Source organism: Typopeltis vanoorti, chromosome 26, assembly GCF_054136105.1.
Source record: "Typopeltis vanoorti isolate ZY-2024b chromosome 26, IOZ_Tvanoo_1.0, whole genome shotgun sequence".
NCBI classification, from domain to species: Eukaryota; Metazoa; Arthropoda; class Arachnida; order Uropygi; family Thelyphonidae; genus Typopeltis; species Typopeltis vanoorti.
The window spans coordinates 7,149,044-7,172,516 of NC_143574.1; the positions used below are offsets into that span (position 1 = coordinate 7,149,044).

The window sequence follows — 23,473 nt, forward strand, 5'->3', positions numbered from 1 at the left end:
GGAGTCCAAAGACTCATCGAGGGAGGACACCCACTCCACAACTGTCCATCTCCACCACTCAAACAACAACTTCAACTAACCGCAACTACACCAACGCCATCTACTGCCGACCACCACTACTACTATTTTGACAGACAATCACAATTCCAGATGATGTAAGTTTTTTGACCAGACCTCAATAAAGATCGAAACCGGTCTGGGTAGTGACCCTTTCCATAATGCATAGGCATTATACATACCCATAAGGATATGTGCTTTGCATTATGGGATACTAAGGCGAGTGATCAGAACTTATACCACCTTTACCACGAGTTGCCCCAGTCCCAAAAATACTTTAGGAGCAAGCTTTGTTTGCTTACACTTGGATAGAGGATTAAACCAAATATTGGTAGAGAGAGAGAGAGAGTGAGGCTTCGTAAACATTCGTAAGATATCCAGAAGAATGATGATCCCTCTCCAATGTGACACCAGGTAACTCACTTCAAATGAAATCCGCTTGTAAAGTTATTTATGGTTTTCTGAATATCACAAAACTATCTCACGTCGTTGACGAGATTTACGCCTGCGTGTTTGTTTTTTTATTTTTATTTTTATTTATTTTTTAAGGGAAATGGAAAATATTACGTTGTTCTCTTGCTTGTGCAAAGGGAATTGCACGGTTTCCAGTGCATCTCAGTCTTCGACACGTTTCACCGCTAGGGCCAAAAATAGCCACCGTAATTCCACATTATTATTATTATTATTATTATTATTATTAGTGAAGCCTGTGTAGCTCAGTGGATGTGGCGTTTGCACACCACCGCGCTTGGCCGCACGAAGGAAGTCTTGGTTTCGAGTCTAGTCGGCGACTAGAGGAAACGGGCAAGCAGGTTTTTCCTCCCGGAAACTCGGGTTTTTCGTCCTGTAAACTCAAGAAAATCGACCGTAGAACCCACATTATTTTCAGACATTAAATATATTGTGTTAGGGTTAGGGACCACGAGATGGCGGCACATTTGAGCCGTCTCTCTTCACTGCGTACCGCTTAATTAGTGATAGCCTTGGGCCATCTGTCTCTGATTGGGTACCAGTGGAGATTGAACTGCCCACTCAGTCTCCAAAAGTTAGATAGGGTTAAATGGCCTCGCCTACTCCCGTATATACGGGAATAAAAAGGCGTTAGCTGATTTATTATTATTATTATTCGTGACACCTCCAAGGAGACTGAAGACTCATCGCAGGAGGACACCTACAACTGTCTCAACCACTACACCGAACCGCTACTATGAATTATCTCCATCAACGCCATCTACCGCCCACCTCCACCACTACCACAACTAGTATTTTTTGTCTGTAAATTGCGTGTTCTGAAGGGCCGATTTGTCTGTATGAGGAATGAAAAGCCCTAGTTTCCTTGAGGGAAAAAACCTGCTATGCACACAATAAACACTGCTTTATGTTTCAGACTATCCAACTCGTTACATCTAAAATAGTGCACCACGTGACCACAAAAGTTGTGAAGAATTATTTCTAAAAAACTTAACAGCTGTACAAAAGTCAGACGTACAGTACCGTGAAGAGTTATTCATCATAAAGAGTGATTGTTAATCCCCACTACAGTTTCATTGCACTAGAGTGATTCTCGAACGTTATTGAATTATCATTGTTTTTTGATTTCTCTGTTGATATTTGCATGTTAAACCTACATATCTGTTGGAGTTTGGGTAATTGCTTTTGACGGAGTATCTACATTTTCTGCAAGTAATGCTACATTGTCCGAATATCCAACCAAAAAATTTTTAGTTTTAAAATTTTCATTCCATTTAAGTATGTTTCTTAAATTCTGTTATTATTTCGTCGATGATTATGTTAAATACATAGGGACTTAAAAATCACCTTGCCTAATCTTTTTCCATATAGGGATTTTTTTGTATATTTGTGTTCTGATATCTTATTATGCATTCTCTCTCTCTCTCTCTCTCTCTCTGTGTGATCTTTGAACATTTCAATGATTTGAAGTGGTATCTTTCTTAATGCTAGTACTTTCAGAAAATCCTGTAATCCAATTCTGTTGTAAGCCTCCTGTGAGCGAATGAAACAGATAAATATTGGTGTGTTCAATTCTGCTGCTTTTTCTGTTATTGTGCTTTGTAATAAAAATATCATCAGTACATGATCTCCCCTTACGAAATCTTTGCTGTTCATGATTATACTATAATTTAGTCTTGACTCTAATTCTTCTTTGATAATTCTGTACACATTTTAGGATGTTGAACAGTAAGTTTATTCTTCGATGGTTTTTGGGTTCAGATTTTGTTCCCTTTTTAAATATTTGTATTGTAATGTTTATTCTCCATTCACCGGGAATCTATCTTTCTCAAAGATATGATTAATTAAATTTCCAATGTTTTCTGTTGTTTCTTTACCACCATATTTAAAATTTCATTATAAATCAGTTCCAATGATTTCCGATTTTTCAATTTTGAGATGACTGATTTTATTGAATTATTATTTAGTTCAATTTCATCTATGTTTTCTGGCTTTGGTATTTCAGACATTTTGTTTCTTCTTCGCCTTCATATTTGTGAATCTCTCGAATCTGAATCTTTCGGATCTCTCCATACTTGTTTCTGTGCTCAGTAAGTCATATTCCAGTTGATTAGAATAACCTTCCAAATACTTTTGCTTTATGCGTCTAAATTTGTTTCCTTGTATTGTTTTACTTTGCTTTTTTTTAATTTATATTTTGTTGGAATCAATTTTCCCATCAATAGTCCACGGTCACTTCCAATGTCTGCAGATATTAGATCTCAAATCCAATATTTCATCTGATTTTGCTGTTCTATTTGTTATTATATAATAAATGATATACATTTATTTACTAAAATAAATTTCATTAATGCTTCCAATATTTCGACAAGTCGAGCCGCCATCATCCGGGAACAATATTTTTATTTTATTTTATGTTGACTCTTGTGATTTAATGAACGTATTATTTATTCTAAATTCGTTATCTGTTCGGAACTGGAGCAATCTTATTCCAACTGAGTTTTGGATTGTTTCGTTGAATCATTAACACGTGCCTGATATTACACCGTTTTAAATCCTTGCATTTGTCTCCTGCCAGTATTATTAATTCAGCTGATGATATTATTTTAAACAGTTTTCTGTAGCGTTTCATAAGATTCTTCAGTTTCTGATTTCGGCTTTCTTCTTCAGGGCTGTAGGCACTGATTACATTTAGAGTTTTATTTTGCAATTTCATTTTTATTCTAAGTATCCTTTAAAAGATGTTTTCCACACTTTTATTTCATCGGTAGAGTAATATATTATAGAGTTATATATTAACTAAAATAAATTTCATTAATGCTTCAATATTTCGCAAAGTCGAATTGCATTATCAGGGAATAATATAATATGATATGTATATGTATATGCAAGCACTACACTATGTAATAATGCTGAAGTACGAGAAATGCCTGAAGCTCGTATTTCAACTGAGCGTAAATAGCAGTCCTAAATAGCATCCCTGTTGGGCTAAACGGATGTCCTTGGGCAGAAGTAAACCCTTCCCTGCATAGACCCACTGTTTGGCTATACTTTGTTGATTATGTGTTCTCCATTTGGCCGCATGGAGATGTTGAGCATCCATGGCCTGGGTGCTCAACATATTTTTAGCACACATCAACAATCAACATACCGGAATTTAGTTCATCTTAGAAAAAGAAAATAACAACAGTCTCATTAGCGCCTTCCTAGATACTTTTAATTACATGCCAGCCTGATGAATCTTTGGCATTCGCTGTTTACCGGAAACCCACACCCTCTAGTAGAAACATTTAACAGTCACAATCCCTTCCCATCTCAACAGTATGGAATTATTAAAAATGTATATAACAGGGCTAAATTAATTAATTATTAAAACTTTATATAACAGGGTTTAGTTCAGATAACAGTGTCCTCTCCAAGGAACGTAAACATATTCACAAAATCTTATCAGCCAACGGCAACAATTCTCATCATATCCAAAATATATTAAAACTCCAAAATCACACACCTCTTCCCCTCTCCAGAATAGAAACTACACAAGCTATCACTGTTCCATATATCCAAGGCACATCTGAAAAATTAACAAAAATCCTAAAAAAATACAATCTTCCAACAATTTACAGACCATATAAAAATTCCTTATCCACTCCTCCAAAGATAAAAATCAACATCACTTATCTACTCCACCTTACAAGGTGACCACAGATTTGGTCACCTGGGTTTCTTGGGGACCAGAAAGTGGTCAAAAAGATTCAGAGATGAGTGACCAAGATGGCGAAAGGTCAGTGGAATACTCCTTATGAGGATAGGTTAAAGGTTTGTGGGTTACAAGGTTTAGTTGATAGGCAAAAAAGAGGGGACATGATAAAAACTGCTCCACTAAAGAACAGTCACAGTCCCGAGACCTGCCAGTTGTTTACTAGGTCCCTTACAGTTTTAAACTATCCTACTCTGGCCAAACAGGCAGGACAGATAGGCAGTGCTGAACATAAGGACTTTATTCGTTTCCACCACTACAGTCACCAAGGATTTGCTGACCACAAAGACTTGCATTGGACACACACCATGGACCACTCTACTCCATCGCAGCAAATATAAATACCAAAGACTTTTTCCTGAACTTGCTTTTACCTTAAGAAACAATCCAAACCTCAACAAATTTGGTTGCATGCAACCGCCCCAAATTTGGGAAGCTCTCTCATAGTCCGTACTTCAGCTCAATAGCGAAAGACACCTATTTTATCCCACTAGGGGGCCCTATATAGTACTTTACGCTTACAGTCAACTGATGCTTCAGCTTTATTTGCTGAAATTTTTTGAGTATTAGTTAAATTTATTTTAGTTAATATTTTCTTTAAAATACAGTTACAAATAGCCAGCGTTTAAGCTTTACTACCAGACAATTTCTCAAAAATTCAAGAATTTTTTTTGTATATCTGATTTCACGCTAATAATAATAATAGTAATCATTAATCCCAAAACATAAAAAAATTACCCCCTGCTATTTTAAACTGCCAATGCTGATTGGTACATATTTTTGCAATCAGTTGATCAAATTCTTGATTTGACTAGTAAAATAATCCACTTAATGTTTCCAAGTAGAAATATGGACAAAATGGCTGCAGCAGTATTTTTTTTTTTAAAACCTGATTTATTATTATTATTATTATTATTATTATTATTAAACAAGACCTCATGGAGTCAAAGACTCATCTAGGAGGTCCTTTTATCTCACACACATCTCATCATACCGGGTCTTAAACACATTCAAACTCCCTGCAGACACCACACTCTCAGGCAAGGCATTCCAATCATTCACAACTCTGCACGAAAAAAACCTGCCTCTCACTCCCCTACTCACACCCTCTTTATACAGTTTCCAGGGATGACCTCTGGTTCTCCCCTGATCTCCCACTATTCGCTGTAGAACTTCTCCACCATTGATCCTATAGCAACCCCTTACCAACTTGTAGGTCTCTATCATATCTCCCCTCTTCCTTCTCTCCACTAGTCTCTGCAAATTACATCTTTTCAATCTTTCCTCATACTCGACATTCCAGAGGTCAGAAACTACCTTAGTCAGTCGCCTTTGGACCCTTTCCAACATCTCTTCATCCTTCTGAAAACCAGGTGACCAAATCTGGGCACAATAGTCCATGTGTGGCCTAATCAAAGCCTTATACAATGGAACAAGAATCTCCCTACTTCTACATGTCAGTGTCCTCCTCATCATTCCCAGAAGTCTTTGTGTTGTCTTCACAATTTTGGCGATGTGACCCCTAAATTTTAGATCCTTATCCACTATCACTCCCAGATCTCTTATTTCCTCTACTTCCAACAATATATTTTCACCAAGCATAAATTCTGCATCCCATCTTTGTTTTCCAAATTTTAAAACCTTACATTTTGCAACATTGAACTCACATCCCCATTTGCTTGCCCAATCACTCAATTTATTCAAGTCTTCTTGCAAGGCCACAACATCTTCACTACTCTTTATGGTTCGTCCCAACTTTGCATCATCTGCAAACAACTGAATATCTCCATCCAAATCTTCGCCAATATCATTAATATACAAGTTAAATAGTAATGGCCCTAAAACAGATCCCTGAGGCACTCCACTAGTGACTTTCCTTTTCCTGGATATTGCACCCCCATACACAACTTGTTGATACCTATCAGATAGCCAGTCTCCAATCCAATGCACTAATCTAATATCCAACCCCATCTGCTCTAGTTTGACTGTCAACTTATTATGAGGCACTCTATCAAAAGCTTTTGCGAAATCCAAGTATATTACTGTGTATCCTTCTCCTCTGTCCAAGGAAGCAGTCACTTTATTGTAATAAGTAAGTAGATTACTAAAACACGACCTCCCTTTAGCAAATCCATGCTGTCCATCAAAGATTATACCATTGTTGTCAACCCAACTCTGGATCCTAGTTCTCACAAGCTTCTCCAACAACTTAACCACAACACCTGACACACAGATAGGCCTATAGTTTGATGCTTGAGTACGATCACCTCCTTTATGAAGTGGCACAATCTTGCCCTCCTTCCACTCTTTAGGGACTTGACCAAGTGCAAGACTCGTATTAAAAAAATATGTCAAGGCAGGTGTCAACTCTCTGGCACATTCCTTCAGAATACGCGGTGATATATTATCAAGTCCCACAGCCTTATTTACATCTAGTTTACTCAACTCCCCAAACACCTCTTGCTCACTTACAGTCAGTCTCTCCTCCCCATCATCAACTGCTCTTAATCTCTCCATGAAGTCACATTCACAAGATTGAAAGATCTTTATGAACTGCTCATTAAGTATCTCCACCACACATTCTGCAACAGCTGTCTTTATACCATTTCCTCCAATCAATGTCATCCTTCCATAATCATTCTTTCTTTTGCTGGCTACATATCGAAAGAACTCCCTAGGATTCTTTTTAGCTTCATTAGCTAACTGCTGTTCATACCTCTCTTTAGCTACTCTCACCAACCAAGTCACTCTCCTTGCCTGGTCTTTGTAGAACTCATGAAATTGGTTACTTCCACTTCTCTTATGCTGCCTCCACAATGCCCTTTTTCTCTGTATTGCATGCTTAATCTCTTTATTCATCCATCTCACACCTAACTTATTTAACCTTCTCACCCGTGGTATACATTTAGACATTGCATCCACTAAATATTTTTTGAAAATCCCCCAAGCTGCATTGATCTCTTTTCCAGCCAACTCCTCATTCCATGCTACACCTGCAAGCTGTCTCCTGAGCTCTTCATAATCACCCCCCTTGTAGTTCCACATATACCCTTTTTTCACAGGGGTCCTTGCACTGCTGGCAACCACCCAAGTAATCACCTCATGGTCACTTTCGCCAATTGGTGGATGATTTGATACCTCATTGATAATTACATCCTCCGATGAGATGACCAAATCCAAGACCCTTAATCCTCTTGTGCCCTCTGTTACATACTGTCTGAGGTAGTTATCCCTCAAAAACTCAAGAAACTCATTTTCTTTACTTCCAGTTGCTATCTCTTCATTCCAATCTATATTGCCACAATTAAAATCACCCATAATGATCATCCTTTTCTTATTTGCTTGGCTTATTTGACTATACATTTCACTATCACCACCATCCACATTACCAGGTCTATAACAACATCCCACCAAGTATTTGAATCTATTCACCTCTATTTCACACCATACTGCCTCAAAACCACTGGCCCCATTTCCCCCTTGCATCTCTACCTTGTATGGACTTAACTCTTTCTCTATCATCAATAGCACTCCCCCTCCCTTTTTACCCCTTCTATCCTCACGAAACACATCATACCTTTCCATCTCTATTCCTGTCAGGATGTCATCCTCATCTAACCATGTCTCACTTATTCCGACAATCTCTGGGTGCACAGACGCAATTAGTGCAACCATTTCATCCGCCTTGTTTCTTATACTTCTAGCATTGGTATACAAACACAACAACTCATTTCTGGATCTACAGCTAGTTCCACTGATACCACTCACTCGATGTGATCTCTCCATGCTGGACTGGGGCCATTTCCCTTTCTGCTTCTTCATTTTAGAACCCTTTGCAATTCCATCTGTTTCCTTTTGATCCCTGATCATCCCATTACTTTCCTGCCTACACATTCTCTCACCTCCTCTTGGAGCATCCACCTTTCTCACGCTGTGTATCCCTGTCCACCCTGAGCCTCCCCGTTTCCCTGTTCCTCTTGCACACCCATTCTCTCATTATCTATACTCATACCACTCACTTCCACATTCATTTCCACTCCTTCAATCTCTCCTGTCTTACTCTCCTGCTCTTCCACATCACTCCCCTCTCGATCTGATTCATTCTCTCTATTCACTTCTCTACCTTCCAGCAGCAGTCTCTCCAAGCGACTCACACCATAACCACTCAAATGCAGTCCATCGCTCCCATACAGCTCACTTCGTCCCTCAAACTCATTCCACACATTAACAAACTGTACTCCCATCTCCTCACACATTTCAGCCAGAATATCATTCCTAATCCTTGCTCTCCGCCTCATTTCACCACAATCATACCTAGGCAACACACTGACCACCCTTCCTGTCACACTATTCTCCTTTATCTTTCCAAGCAGTCTCCTGACATTCATTCTGACATGCTCCTTGTTCTCTCTCAAATCATTCGTACCAATTAATACAATTAACTCTTTTGCTCGTTCCCGCCTCATATTCAATGCCTCAATCACTCTACTCATTTTACCGCCTGGAAAACATACCTTGTGCATTTTATCCTCTAGCACACCTTTAATAATGGAGTCACCATACAATGCCACTCGCTCATCTTTTGTTAACTCTTTCATGCCATCATGATTTATTTTAATAGTTTTGACCTGCATTCTCTTAATTTCATTCCGCATCCATTTCATTTCTTGCTTCATCCAATCCAATTCACCTTCTGAACCTCGCGACACATTCACTCTATCATTAAATCTTTCTAACTTTCTAACTCTCGACCCTCTCTTCTCACTTTCCCTCTCATTCATCCTTCTTTGTTTCCGTACTTTCGGTCCAACATACGTCCAACTTTCACTGTCATTCTTCTCACTTTCACTCTCACATATCTTTCTTTGTTTCCGTACTTTCGGACTAACATGCGTCCAACTTTCGCTATCATTCTTCTCACTTTTACTGTCATTCATCTTTCTTTGGTTCAGTACTTTCGTTCCAACATGCGTCCAACTTTCGCCATCAGTCATTCTTTTTTCGCAATCATTCATTCTTTCGATTTTTTTTACTTGCGATTTCTGCACCACGCCATTTCTACTTTCATTCGTTCTCTCAATTTCGTTTCTTTCCGCCTCACTTTCGTCCCTTTTAACATCCGTTACGGTTGTCAAATCGCTCTTTTTCTTTTTTCCTGATTTTTTAACATTTTTTCGCCTGTCTTTCCCGCCATCCTCTTTCAAACGTGCACTCACGACACAATCGGTACTAGCACTTTCTGTTATCAACTTCATATTCGCATTCATCAATTCCTCGTTCAGGTCACATTTCGCACACACCCTTCTTCCATCCGCACTAAACATCCACAAATCATTTATGTAATCGAAGGAATACATATAACAGACCTCACACTTAACGAACCTACTGAAATCCAAATTAAAATCATGGAATGACAATGCAGCCGCCATTTTTTTCTCTCTGCAGGTTACTAGGTCTAATATTAACGTTTTCGTATTTAGTTTAAGCAAGAAAAAAACCCCACACTAATAATATCGGTAGCGTACAACGTTTACAGCCGCTCTTACTTAAACAATTACGCATATATACTTAATTATTCCTAGTAAAACTTATCTGAATCAGGAGCTCTTCAAAGCACATTCGTAGCGCTTGACCCACTAGCGCCCTCTCTTCAATTTGTACGTTTGCTTAATTCAATTCATGAACTGATTTCCCGTGTAAGTTTATTCAGTAACTAAACCTAGTGTAATCTATTTTGCCTGCAAATCACAATGACGTGTCATTTTGGGAACAGTGAGTAAATAATAATAATAACTATTATTATTATAAAAAATACCTCCATGGAGTCAAAGACTCATCGTGGGAGGTCCACTGTTACACAGAGTTTATCATACTGCACCTTGAATATGCTCACTGTCTCTACACTCACCACATTCTTGGGCAATGCATTACAACCACTCTCCATGCAAAAAACTGCTCCTCACCCTTTGCTCACACTATCCTTATACAGCTTCCAGGGATGACCTCTTGTTCTTTTCCTGTCTTCACGCATTCTATGTGAAACCTCCCTGACTTTAGTTCCAATTAATTTAAAACCCAAATGGTGTAGTTTTTAAGCAGAACTGAATTTGTCCACAAATGCTTGCTCCTTCGCAATGGAATTCTTATATTCCAGGAGGTGGGGGGTGAACTAGGTAATTTATTTCTGTTTTCTCCAAAAACCTGGTTCACATGTGCACACACAAAAAAAGAGTGAGGTGGGGAAGAGAGAGAGAAAAAACAGCCAATCCTTAAAGTAACATTAGAAGTTTCTGAGCAGCAAATAAAAACACCATAAAAATTCCCTCAAAATAAATTAATGACATCATTTTGGAGACAGTTCTTCAGAAATGAAATATATTGCAGTTTAATATTGGAAGTTATGCCCATTCTGGCTGGAGATGCAAGGTGCAAGCAGGGACACTGGTTTGAGGCAGTATGGTGTGAAGTAGAGGAGGACAGGATGAAATATTTAGAAGGTAGAGAGAAGGAAAATTATAGCCAATTATCCTGGCAATTAAGAAAAGGGGAAAAGAGAATGAATTTCTGGAGTTTTTGAGAGACAACTATCTTAGGCAGTATGCAACAGAGGGTACAAGAGGATCAAGGATCTTGGATTTGATCATCTAATAGAAGAAGCCATGTGAGAAAGGGCTATGAATGCAGCTAAAGCTGGTGATTATGACAAACTCAAGAAATGGCTTCCAGCTATATCATGGAATGAGAAATTCGATATGGAGGAGATCAGTGCTGCTAGGATGATTGATGTGGTGATGTTTTTCATAGAATTGGGGAAGGTAGGAGAAGGACAAGAAGCCATCCCTGGATCTGAATAAGAAAGGTAGGAGCAAAGCAGGAGATGAGGAGTAAATGTTTTGCATGGAAAATAGTGGATGCTTGAAATTCATTGCCTGAAATTATGGTGAGTGCAGTGATATATGAACCTGTTTAAGGCCTGGTATGATGATCTATGTATGTGTGAAAGTGGGACCTCCCACAATAAGTCTTTGGACTCCATGGAGGGCTGCTGCTGATGATGATAATAATAATATATTAGTGTGTACGATTTTAATATATTATTATTATTATTACATGACACCTCCTGGGAGTCCAAAGACTCATCGAGGGAGGGCTTACTTTACAACTCTCTGTCTCCACCACTCAATCCACCAACTACAACGAACACAACTACACCAACGACATCTACCGCCGACTACGACCACTAGTATTTTTACAGACAATCACAAACAGCCATGTCCAAATAACTGAAAATATCTTCCTTAGTGATGTGGATTCAGGTGTATGCTTTGCGAAAGAGCTAATTAGGAAGACAGAAATGACAGGCGGTAATATGAAGTTTGAAGGGAGGATGTTGAGGAAAAATGATTGAAATGGATCTTTCCCACCTACCCACTCTTTCTCCAGAATAATCTGCTATTAGATCAATAGAAAATAAAATGTTCACAAAAAAAAATCCAACTTAAAGAAACATAAAAATTCTATGTGGAAGCAAAATCTCAGCATTTTAGCATACTTTAAAGAAGTATGCTAAAAGCAATTCATCAAAAGGAGTAAACTTATCTATCACACATGGACAAGTATATTACTTTTGGTATGCTGAACAAATATCAGATGAGTTGATATATGAAAATTACATATGTGAATTTTTTATATCGATACTAAAAAAAGAGTTAAAGAAATAGCAACACATCTAACAAATTTTCTTTCTTAAGGAAACACATTTAATGAAATGGATTTCATGAATTTTAATAATTCTGAAAAAAAAAATTATTTTCCTCTCTTGTAGTCAATCATATTTTCAGTCAGTTTATACCCAATCTATTAAGCTCTATTATGTCATTATTAAGGTGAAAGCTGCTGAACTCAACATTTATAAGGCATATTTCAAAGAAAGCAGCAAACATAGCTTTGTTTAGACATACAACTAAAGGCAGAAATATTTTTTTCTAGAAAACATTTCAAGCCAGTCTGCATTTTATTCCTCCAAACCATTCACACATGCATTAGTTTATATTTTAACATTTTGAGAGCCTATTCATACTGAATAGGCTCTCAAATTGTGATTGTAAGCAAAGTAAAGACATAGATTCTTTATTTATGTTTGTAATTATATAATCACTGATTTCATTTTTCACAGTTTGGAGTATAAAAAATGTTATGATAGTTCTTTTCATATCCTAGTTTAAGATTTATCAACAAAATCTTATTTTTCAAACAATTATCAGAAAAGTGAGAGCATGGTATGGTCTTAAATGATATTAATAGGACATTTTAATATTTTCAGGTATATGAGGAGGACTGGAATGATGATACTTTAGCAGAGTAAGTACACAATAATTGAAAATTAAATGATCTGCTTTGTTTTATCTGAATTATCTAGAATATAGTGAGAATAGATAATATAGTATTTATACAGGGTCAAAACAGAAGGAAATTATGTAAATTGCCAGCAGATTTGGTAATTAATCTCTGGTAAAGCAGACTGATGAATATCTTAATTCTGAGATGGTGGTTTTATTTCCTTCATAATTTATATGAACTGACTGTAGAAAAGGATAAATTATATTTTTTCTTTTTACCTTCATAATCTCCGTAAATACAAAATGACTTCCTTTTATTATTATTATTATTCAGGCCTCCATGGAGTCAAAAGACTCATCGTGGGTGGTCCTTCCTAAGAACATAAAGTCTGTCAAGACACATCGAGGGGAAATCCCCCCCCCCTAAGAAACACAAAGTCTATCATACCACTCCTTGAACTCATTGACCGTTCTCGCTCTCACCACTCCATTAGGCAATGCATTCCATGGTTCAACCACCCTCCATGCAAAGAAACTACTCCTCACCCTCTTGCTCACAGTTTCCTTTCGTAACTTCCAGGGATGGCCTCTTGTCATCACTCCTTCCCGCTGTTCAACCAAGCGAAAGAACTCCCCAGTGTCAATCCTGTAACCACCTCTCAACTGTTTAAAAGTCTCAATTACCTCTCCTTCTTCTATCCACCAAACTTTGCAGTCCACATTCCCTCAGTCGATCCTCATAACTATCATTGTACAGTCCTGAAACCATCCTTGTTTCCACCTTTGTACCCTTTCCACAGTCATTTTTTATCCCCTTCAAATTCTGGGGACCAAATCTGAGAGCAATAGTCCAAGTGTGGTCTGATCAGGGTCTTATACAATGGAATGATAACTGTTTTTATCTCTGCAGGTCAGTGTCCTCATTATTGCAGCAATCCTCTGTGTTACCTTCGTAATATGTCCCCTAAATTTCAGGTTTCTATCACTCATCCACCCCAGATCTCTTGTCCCCCTACTTCTTCCAGTATAACTCCTCCCATAGAGTATGCAGTGTCCCATCGATGTTTCCCAAACCTCAAGACCTTACATTTTGCTGCATTAAAAAGAAACCCCCATTCATTTGCCCATCTATCTAGCTAATTCAAATCCTCTTACAGGGCTGCCGCATCTGCACTATTACTAATAATCCTTCCCAGCTTCACATCATCTGCAAAGAACTGAATCTCCACTTGCAATCAACTGACAATGTCATTGATATAAAGGTTATAAACAATATAGGTCCCAGTACTGAGCTCTGTGGGATCCCACTTGTAACCCTCTGCTTCCTTGAAACTGCCCAACCATACACAACTCTCTGATACCTATCATACAGCCAATCCTGAATCCAGTTGACCAATCTGACATCCAGACGCATGTGCTGCAACTTAAATATCAGCTTATCATGTGACACCCTGTCAAATGCCTTTGCTAAGTCTAAGAAAATGGCAGTATATGCCTTTCCCTCATCTAATGCTCTTTTAACTTTATCATAAAAGGCTAGCATATTGCTAAAACAAGAGCGCTGCTTCACAAATCCATGTTGACTCTCACAGATAACATTATCCTCATCTGCCCAATGCTGTATATGGTCCTTCACTACTTTCTCTAAGATCTTACTAACTACTGATGACACACAAATTGGCCTATAATTAGACACTTCCAATCTGCTGCCACCCTTATGCAATGGCACTATCTTACCTTCCTTCCATTCCGTGGGCACCTTTCCCACAGCCAGACTTTCATTGAAAAGCCAGGTCAAAGGCACTATCAGTTCCCTAGTACATTCTCTCAAAACTCATAGTGAAATACCATCCTGTCCCACAGCTTTACTGACATCCAGATTACTCAGTATTTGAAACACACTCTCCTCCTGTACCTCTGAACCTCAAACCTGCCCTATCCCTCTATCATTAAAACTGACTCCTCCAGGATGAAATACTTCACTAAAGCATCTTCATAATAGAATTGAACAATTCTACTATGTCCTCTGCATCAGTCACTCTATTCCCATTTTTATCCCACAATATCATTCTTCCACAGTCATTTCTCTTCCTACTGGCCACATGTCTAAAAAATTCCCTAGGATTTTCTTTGGATCTTAGGGCTAATCTCCTCTCATATTCCAATTTTGTCTTCCTTACCATACTATTGCCTTACCATACCATACTATTCACTCTTCTGGCCTGTGTCTTATACTCTTCATGCATCTTCTCTTCTCCTGTTTCCTTATATCTCTTCCACAGCCTCTTTTTTGTTTAATATTGTTTGTCATCCACTTTACTCCAAATTGTGTCCTCTTCTTCACTCGTGGTATACAACTTACCATTGCTGATAACAAATATTCTTTTATAATTTCCCACGCACTAATGATATCCCGGCCTTCCAATTCCTCCCTCCATGAAACTTCCCTAAGTTGACGTCTTAGACTATTATAATCACCTGCCTTATAATTCCACATACATTCCCGTTTCTTTGATACTCCTGCATGTCTATTCATTTTCCAAGTCAAAACCGTATGGTCACTTGTGGGAGAGATGTCATCTCAGTTATTATCAACTCTTCTAATGCTATAACCAAATCCAAAACTCTTGAACCTCTTGTTCCCTCTATTACATGTTGCCTAAGACATTTGTCCTTCAAGAATTCAAGAAATTCCATTCCCTTATTGCTACATGTTTATACTCTCCCCAGTTTATACTACTGTAGTTAAAATCTTCCATAACAATCATTCTTCTTGCACTTGCCAAACTCAACTGTCTAAACATTTCCTGGTCCCCACCCTCTGTACTCTTGGGTCTGTAGCAACACTAAATATCCTGTCTTGCCCACCTCTACCTCACATCATATGCTTTCAAAATCATTAGTGTCACTGCCTTTCAAAATCTCCACTCTTAGAGGACATAGGTCATCACTTATCATAAGCAGTACTCCACTATCACGCTTTCCCTTCCTGTCTTGCCGAAAAATGCTGTACCCAGTGACTTCTATTCCTGTTATTATATCCCTTCTGTCAACCACGTCTCAGTGATCCCAATAATTTTTGGCCAGGCAGATACTATCTGCGCCACCAATTCCTCTCCCTTATTCCGGATACTCCTGGCATTAGTATATAGCAACATATAAATTCCGTTGTTTCTATACCCAGCATTATCCCCTGTAGACTTCATTGGGCTCAGTGTTACCTGATGTCGTCCTCCTTCTCCCAAGTACCCATTCCCACAAGAGGCCACCCCTGCTACCATGCTTCCTCCCTGGGACACACTGACTTTTTCAGAACAGCAATCTCTCCAGATGCCTACGTCCTTCCTCATTCAGATGTAAGTGGTCTCTTGCATACAATTCCTCTCTGTCATCAAAAGCACTCCAAGCATGCACATATTCCAGTCCTCTCTTATCACACATGCTATTATGTCATTCAATAATAGTATCAAGGCTTGTACGTTGGTCATACATAACTGGTAATTAGTTTATGGAATTAACAACACATAGTATATTAATTAAAGGTACTTTAATGAATAACTTCTATATTTCGGCAACGTCACTTTGCCATCTTCAGGAACATAAAGATATGATATGTGCACGCAGGCACTAACAAAAGTAAATGAAGAAGAAAGCATGAAACTAATATTGTTCCTAAAATCCTAATGGTGCCCTCTGTCGGGCTAATTTGGTTGTCTTGGCAGTTGGGCTGAAGTTTTCATAATGTAAGTCTCCCAAATTTGGGGTAGTTTCATGCACCCAAATTTGTTGAGGTTAGGAACGTTTTTTAGAGCTGCTGATGATTCCTTGAATAATCTTTCATATTTAAACTTGCTGTGGTGTATTATTTTTGTTTTCTTCCAACGAATTCTATGGTGGGTATCTAAGGCATGGTCTGCCAGCCCAGAGCGGCTGTACTGGTGAAACCGAATGTAGTCTTTGTGTTCTGAAATCCTGATATTTGTTGTTCTGCCTGTTTGGCCATAGTAAGACAATTTACAGCTGCAAGGGACCTGGTATACACCAGGTAGGTCTAGGGGAAGTGGTTGGTCTTTGGTAGAGCGGATAAGCGATGCCAACTTTTTATATGGTCTGTAACAAGAAGTAAGGTCAAATTTTTTGAGGATATTGGTTATTTTCTCAGAGGTGCCCTGGATGTAGGGGATGGTGATAGATTTGGTGTAATCTTTATTGTGGAGGAGGGGGGGGGTATGGTTTACTGGTTTTAGTATTTTTTGGATTTTTGGGGGGTTATAGCCATTGGCTAAGAAAGTGTTGAGGATGTGGTTTAGTTCAGTAGTTAGGGCCTTGTCATCTGAGCAGATTAATTTTGCCCTGTTATATAGTGTTTTTATAACCCCATATTGTTTTGAGAGGGACTTTAGGAACAATATTAGTTTCGTGCTTTCTTCCTCATTTGCTTTTGTTAGTGCCTGCATGCACATACCATATCTTTATGTTCCTGAAGATGGCTATGTGACGTTGCCGAAATATAGAACTTATTCATTAAAGTTACCTTTTATTAATATACTTTATATGCATTGTTAATTCCGTAAACTAATTACCAGTTATGTCATTCAATATTACCGCTCTTCTGCTCATTTCGTCATTATCATACCTAGGCAACACACACACACACACACACACACACACACTATCTTTCCTCTCTATGTCTTCTTTCGTACCACCTCAAGCAAGAATCTCATATCTCTTGCTGCCCTATTTACACCACCACTCAAGTCATTTGTTCCCACCATCACAATCATCTCATCCACCTTTCACCTCTCTTAACTGCCAAAGCCACCCTTTCTATCGTTCCTCCTGGCAAACACTTCTTACGCATCCTATCTTGAACATCACGGATCATTGAGTCCCCATACATTATACCTCTTACCATTCCCTCTCTCCTATTGTTTCCATTTTCTCCTCTTCTAGCACTACCATACCTCTCTCTCATTCCTTCTCTCCTACTGTTTCCATTTTCTCCTCTTCTAGCACTGCCATGCCTCTCTCTCATTCCGTCTCTCCTACTGTTTCCATTCTCTCCTCTTCTAGCACTTCCATACTTCTCTCTCCTGTTTCCCTCTCCAGGTCATGGTAATAATCACTTCTGTGAGGAGTGCAAAGAACAGGCAAGGAGGGCAGTTTGGTTCATGAGGGTAGCAAAGTTGCAGTACAAGAAGCAGTTAGCTCATGAAGCAAAAAAAAAACAAAAAAACTAGGCATTTCTTTTGATATGTAACCAGCAGAAAAAAGAATGGTTATGGAAGAATGACATTGGTTGTAGAAAATGGTAAAAGGAGGATATATATATATATATCCTCCTTTTACCATTTTATATATATATATATTTCCAGAGTATATAGTTGAGATATTAAATAAGGAGTTCATAAAGGTATTTCATCCTTTGTGAATGTGACATCATGTAGAGTTTAAGAGCAGAGAAGGGGAGGAGGAGAGACTGTGAATGAACCATAGGTATATGGGAACTGAGTAAATTTGATGTTAAATAAGTACTTGATAATATATTACCATGTGTTTTAGAGAATGTGGCAGGGAGTTGACTTCTGCTTTGGCATACTTGTTTAATGTGAGTCTTATATTCATTCAAGTTCCAAAGGATTGGAAGGAAGATGAGATTGTACTACTCAAGTTTCAAATTATAGGCCAATCTGTGTGTGAGGTGTTGTGGTCAAGGTATTGGAGAGGTTACTGAGAACCAGGATTCAGAATTGGGTTGACAACAATAGAATTCTCTTTGATGGACAGCACAGATTTGCTAAAGGAAGGCCATGTTTGAGTAATCTGCTTACTTATTACAATAAGGAGATGAGATGGGTGCATTGGACAAGGGAAATGGGTACACAGTAGTATACTTAGATTTTTTTTAAAGGCCTTTGATAGATTGCCACATGATAAGTTGTTTGTTTAACTAGAACAGATAGAATCAGATATTGTAGATTAGTATACTGGACTTTGATGGATAGCATGGATTTGCTAAAGGCAGGTCATGTTTTAGTAATCTACTTACTTATTACAATAAATTGACTGCTTCCTTGGACATAGGAAAAGGATACACAGTAATATATACTTGGATTTCACAAAGGCTTTTGATAGAGTACCTCATGATAGGTTGACAGTCAAACTAGAGCAGATGGGGTTGGATATTAGATTGGTGCATTGGATGGGAGACTGGCTATCTGAGAGGTATCAACAAGTTGTGTATGGGGGAGCGATATCCAGGAAAAGGAAAGTCACTAGTGGAGTGCCTCAGCAGTCTGTTTTAGGTCTATTACTGTTTAACTTGTATATTAATGATATAGGTGAAGATTTGGATGGAGATATTCAGTTGTTGCAGATGATGCAAAGTTGGGACGCACCATGAAGTGTAGTGAAGGCATTGTGGCCTTACAGGAAGACTTGAATAGATTGAGTGATTGGTCATGGAAATGGGGATGTGAATTCAATGTTGCAAAATGTAAGGTTTTAAAATTTGAAAAACAAAGATGGGATGCAGAATTTATGTTTGGTGAAAATATATTGTTGGAGGTAGAGGAAATAAGAGATCTGGGGGTGATAGTGGATAATGATCTAAAATTTAGGGGACACATCGCCAAAATTGTGAAGACAACACAAAGGCTTCTGGGAATGATGTGGAGGAAACTGACGTGTAGAAGTAGGGAGATTCTTGTTCCATTGTATAAGGCTTTGATTAGGCCACACATGGACTGTTGCGCCCAGATTTGGTCACCGGGTTTTCAGAAGGATGAAGAGATGTTGGAAAGGGTCCAAAGGAGACTGACTAAGGTAGTTTCTGACCTCTGGAATGTCGCGTATGAGGAAAGATTGAGAGGATGTAATTTGCAGAGTCTGGTGAACAGGAGGAAGAGGGGAGATATGATAGAGACCTACAAGTTGGTAAGGGGTTGTGATAGGATCAATGCTGGAGAAGTTTTACAGAGAATAGTGGGAGATCGGGGGAGAACCAGAGGTAATCACTGGAAACTGTATAAAGAGGGGGTGAGTAGGGGAGTGAGAGGCAGGTTTTTTCGTGCAGAGTTGTGAATGATTGGAATGCCTTGCCTGAGAATGTGGTGTCTGCAAAGAGTTTGAATGTGTTTAAAACACGGTATGATGAGCTGTGTGTGTGATAAAAAGACCACCCAGATGAGTCTTTGACTCCATGAGGTCTTGGGGTGGTAATAATAATCATAATAATAAATATTTTTGCTTAAAGTCATGCTTTATTGAGGATCACAGCTGCAACTACTAATGTGATAATGCATGCTTATTAAGGTTATAGTAATCATTTTTATTTATTTATTATTTTTTAAAATTTCTTATTGATTATTATATATATTATCATTATCAGCTAATGCCTTTTTATTCCCATATAGGGAGTAGGCGAGGCCGTTTTAGCCCTATCTAACTTTTTGGAGAGTGAGTGGGCAGTTCAGTCTTGTGATCCGAAACCCTAACACAACATTTTGACGTCTGAAATAGTGTGGGTTCTAGGGTCGATTTTCTTGAGTTTATGGGATGAAAAACCCAATTTTCTGGGAGAAAAAACCTGCTTGCCCATGCCAGGGATTGATTAACTCAGGAACCAGTCGAAAAAAAAGGTTTAGTAAAAGTTCCTCTAGTCAACGACTAGACTTGAACTCCAAGTCTAGCTTTGGGCTGTTTAGCGCTGAGGAGTGCAAACACCACTTCCACTGAGCTATATTATATTTATTTATTTATTTATTTATTTTTTGCATATACATTTTACCATACTTTCTGAAGCATTATCATGGATGAAAAAAATAAAAAACCTCATTGTATATATGCAATGTGTATGCATGTTTCATATGTATGTTTCACAATACATATGAAACATCTGACTTGCATTCAGAGCATTCAGTAACCATTGTATTACAATGGGGGTATTTGTTTTATTTCCTTTTGTTGAGCAATATAATATAACTTCCATCCATGGAAGTTATGAAAGGAAACTGTGAGAGAGAGGGTGAGGAGTGGTTTCTTTGCATGGAGGGTGGTTGAACAATGGAATGCATTGCCTGATGGAGTGGTGAGAGCGAGAACGGTTAATGCGTTTAAGGAGTGGTATGATAGACTTTGTGTTTCCTAGGAGGGACCTCCCTCGATAAGTCTTGATAGACTTGTGTTTCTTAGAAAGGACCTCCAACGATGAGTCTTTTGACTCCATGGTGGCCTGAATAATAATAATAATAAAAAATAATAATAATATATTTTGTAGAATTATCTGTGTTTATTAAATGGATGTCTGTCTTCTTTGGAGACCACAACAATAGGGTTTTAGTTTTTTGTATTGAATTATAGATAATTCTCATTCTGTCCTTTGCTATCTGAGAATGGATGCAGTATGTGTAGCAGTATTTCCTACATATGGGAGAGCTGTTGCACCTTTCATGATATCTTCTGTATCATGTATAGCAGAAACAACAGAAATATAATTGAAACTGAAGATACTTGTATTTCTTATTTTCAACTTGTGTTTGAATACTGGTTTGTGATGTAGTATTTGACTTATCATTCATATTTCAGCATTTACTATTTGTACATATGAAATAGTTGACTCTGCTCTGTTTGAGATTATCTCTCCTGATTACTAGGTTTCAGGGAATATCTAGTCCGATATTGATTTGAACTGCTAGTGTTGATGTGCTATGCTCAAGTCTGTAGTGCAAACCATAGTGGTTTCCCTTTGGTTGGAAAAGTGTGATTATGTTCCTACAGTAGTATGGAAGAAATATATTTATAAAGCTAATATTTTATTATGTTAAATATTCCATTTACAACATTCATTGAATTAGTTGATATATGGAGATAACAGGTTTCTGTCATCAACTGCATAATCAACTGCAGAATACATGCAAGTAACATATAATATACTAGTCTAATGGCCTTGGTTATATTCTATCCAATGCATGGCTATAAGTTTAGATGGCGAATTCTTTTATTATTATTATTATTATTCAGGCCTCCATGGAGTCAAAAGACTCATTGTGGGAGGTCCTTCCTAAGAACATAAAGTCTGTCAAGACTGGTCGAGGGGAGGTACCCCTAAGAAACACAGTCTATCATACCACTCCTTAAACTCATTGACCGTTCTCACTCTCATCACTCCATCAGGCAATGCATTCCACGGTTCAACCCCCCCTCCATGCAAAGAAACCACTCCTCACCCTCTTGCTCACAGTTTCCTTTTGTAACTTCCAGGGATGGCCTCTTGTCATCACTCCTTCCCACTGTTCAACCAAGCAAAAGAACTCCCCAGTGTCAACCCTGTAACCACCTCTCAACAGTTTAAAAGTCTCAATCATATCACCTCTCCTTCGTCTATCCACCAAACTCTGCAGTCCACATTCCCTCAGCTATTCCTCATAACCAAAATTGTACAGTGTTGAAACCATCTTTGTTATCTGCCTTTGTACCCTTTCCACAGTTAATTTATCCCCTTCAAATCCTGCGGACCAAATCTGAGAACAGTAGTCTAAGTGTGGTCTAATCAGAGACTTATACAACGGAATGATAACCCTTTTATCTCTGCAGGTCAGTGTCCTTCTCATAATTGCAGCAATCCTCTGTGTTACCTTCACCACCTTTGCAATATGTCCCCTAAATTTCAGGTTTCTATCAGTCATCAACCCCAGATCTCTTGTCTTCCCTACTTCCTCCAGTATAACTCCTCCCATAGAGTATGCAGCATCCCATCGATGTTTCCCAAACCTCAAGACCTTACATTTTGCTGCATTAAACCGAAACCCCAATTCATTTGCCCATCTATTAAAACATGCTTTTTTTTTTGTCAATAAACTTGAAGTTTTCTAAGAAAAATCCATAGTCTAAACCAGTGGTTCTCAAACTTTTTTGTCTGGCGGCACACTAAAATCAATAAATAAATTTCACGGCACCCCTAGTATTATTAGATACTAAAGATATGAAGGACAGCATGTTTAAAAGAAAACAGATTTTATTTAAACTGAATTGGTTTATTTTCAAACAACCCAAAAACATACAAAACAAAAGCTATTATAAAGGTTGATAATAAAATATGAACTTAATATGAAATTAATACGAACGATTCTAAATTTCGCGGCATCCTTGTGACATACTTGGTCTAAACTCGTCTAAACAAACCATATTGTTTATTGTGCAGTATAGTATCATAAGTTTCATTATCAGATTGGAGGTATTTTTGCATTAAATGCTCTCATTTTATGCATATATATAGCTTTCAAGATAATCCAGAAAAACCATCACTCGAAGAGAGTATTCAAGCGACATTGAAGACGTTAGATCTCTTCCTTGAAAATAAATATGGAGAAGCATTAGATTTAATGGAGCCTTGGTAAGTTTCAAATTTGAGTGAATTTGGTATTAAAACTGATACATTTCAATCAAGAACAGAAATATTTAATAAAAACGCATTAGTCGTAACATTGCATTCATGTTTTTGAAAATGGAAATTAATGACTGTCCAGAATTTAGGCAACTGTAAAAAAGTGTAATACAGACTATACTTAACAGTCTGTACTTCTATTTTCCAATCCTAATATTGGAATATTATAATTGGAATTCATTGGAATATCCCAATGTCAGTGCATAATTTATATACAGGGTTATCAAAATGTAAGTATTCCTGTTTAAGGTCTTGTGGAATGCCATCTAGTGATCCAAATGCTGTGAAACTTTCTAGAAACAGAAATGCATTGTGCATCATGTGGAAGTGATATCTGAGGGAAAAAAACAGTTATTCCAAAATTCAAAATCTGGTAAAAACTCCAAATTCATGGAATTTGCATAT

At 38.0% G+C, this 23,473-nt stretch overlaps 1 protein-coding gene across 3 annotated transcripts in view; it reads left to right on the forward strand.

The window, feature by feature from the left end:
• LOC150092294 (tetratricopeptide repeat protein 39B-like) overlaps positions 1 to 23,473 on the forward strand; it is a 240,941-nt gene that overhangs the window by 59,570 nt on the left and 157,898 nt on the right. For all 3 annotated transcript variants that reach the window (XM_090414906.1, XM_090414907.1, XM_090414908.1), the window contains exons 2-3: positions 12,609 to 12,646; positions 22,901 to 23,017. In XM_090414906.1, the coding sequence (XP_090271032.1) occupies positions 12,609 to 12,646; positions 22,901 to 23,017 (155 nt within the window). The remainder of the gene's footprint in view (positions 1 to 12,608; positions 12,647 to 22,900; positions 23,018 to 23,473) is intronic.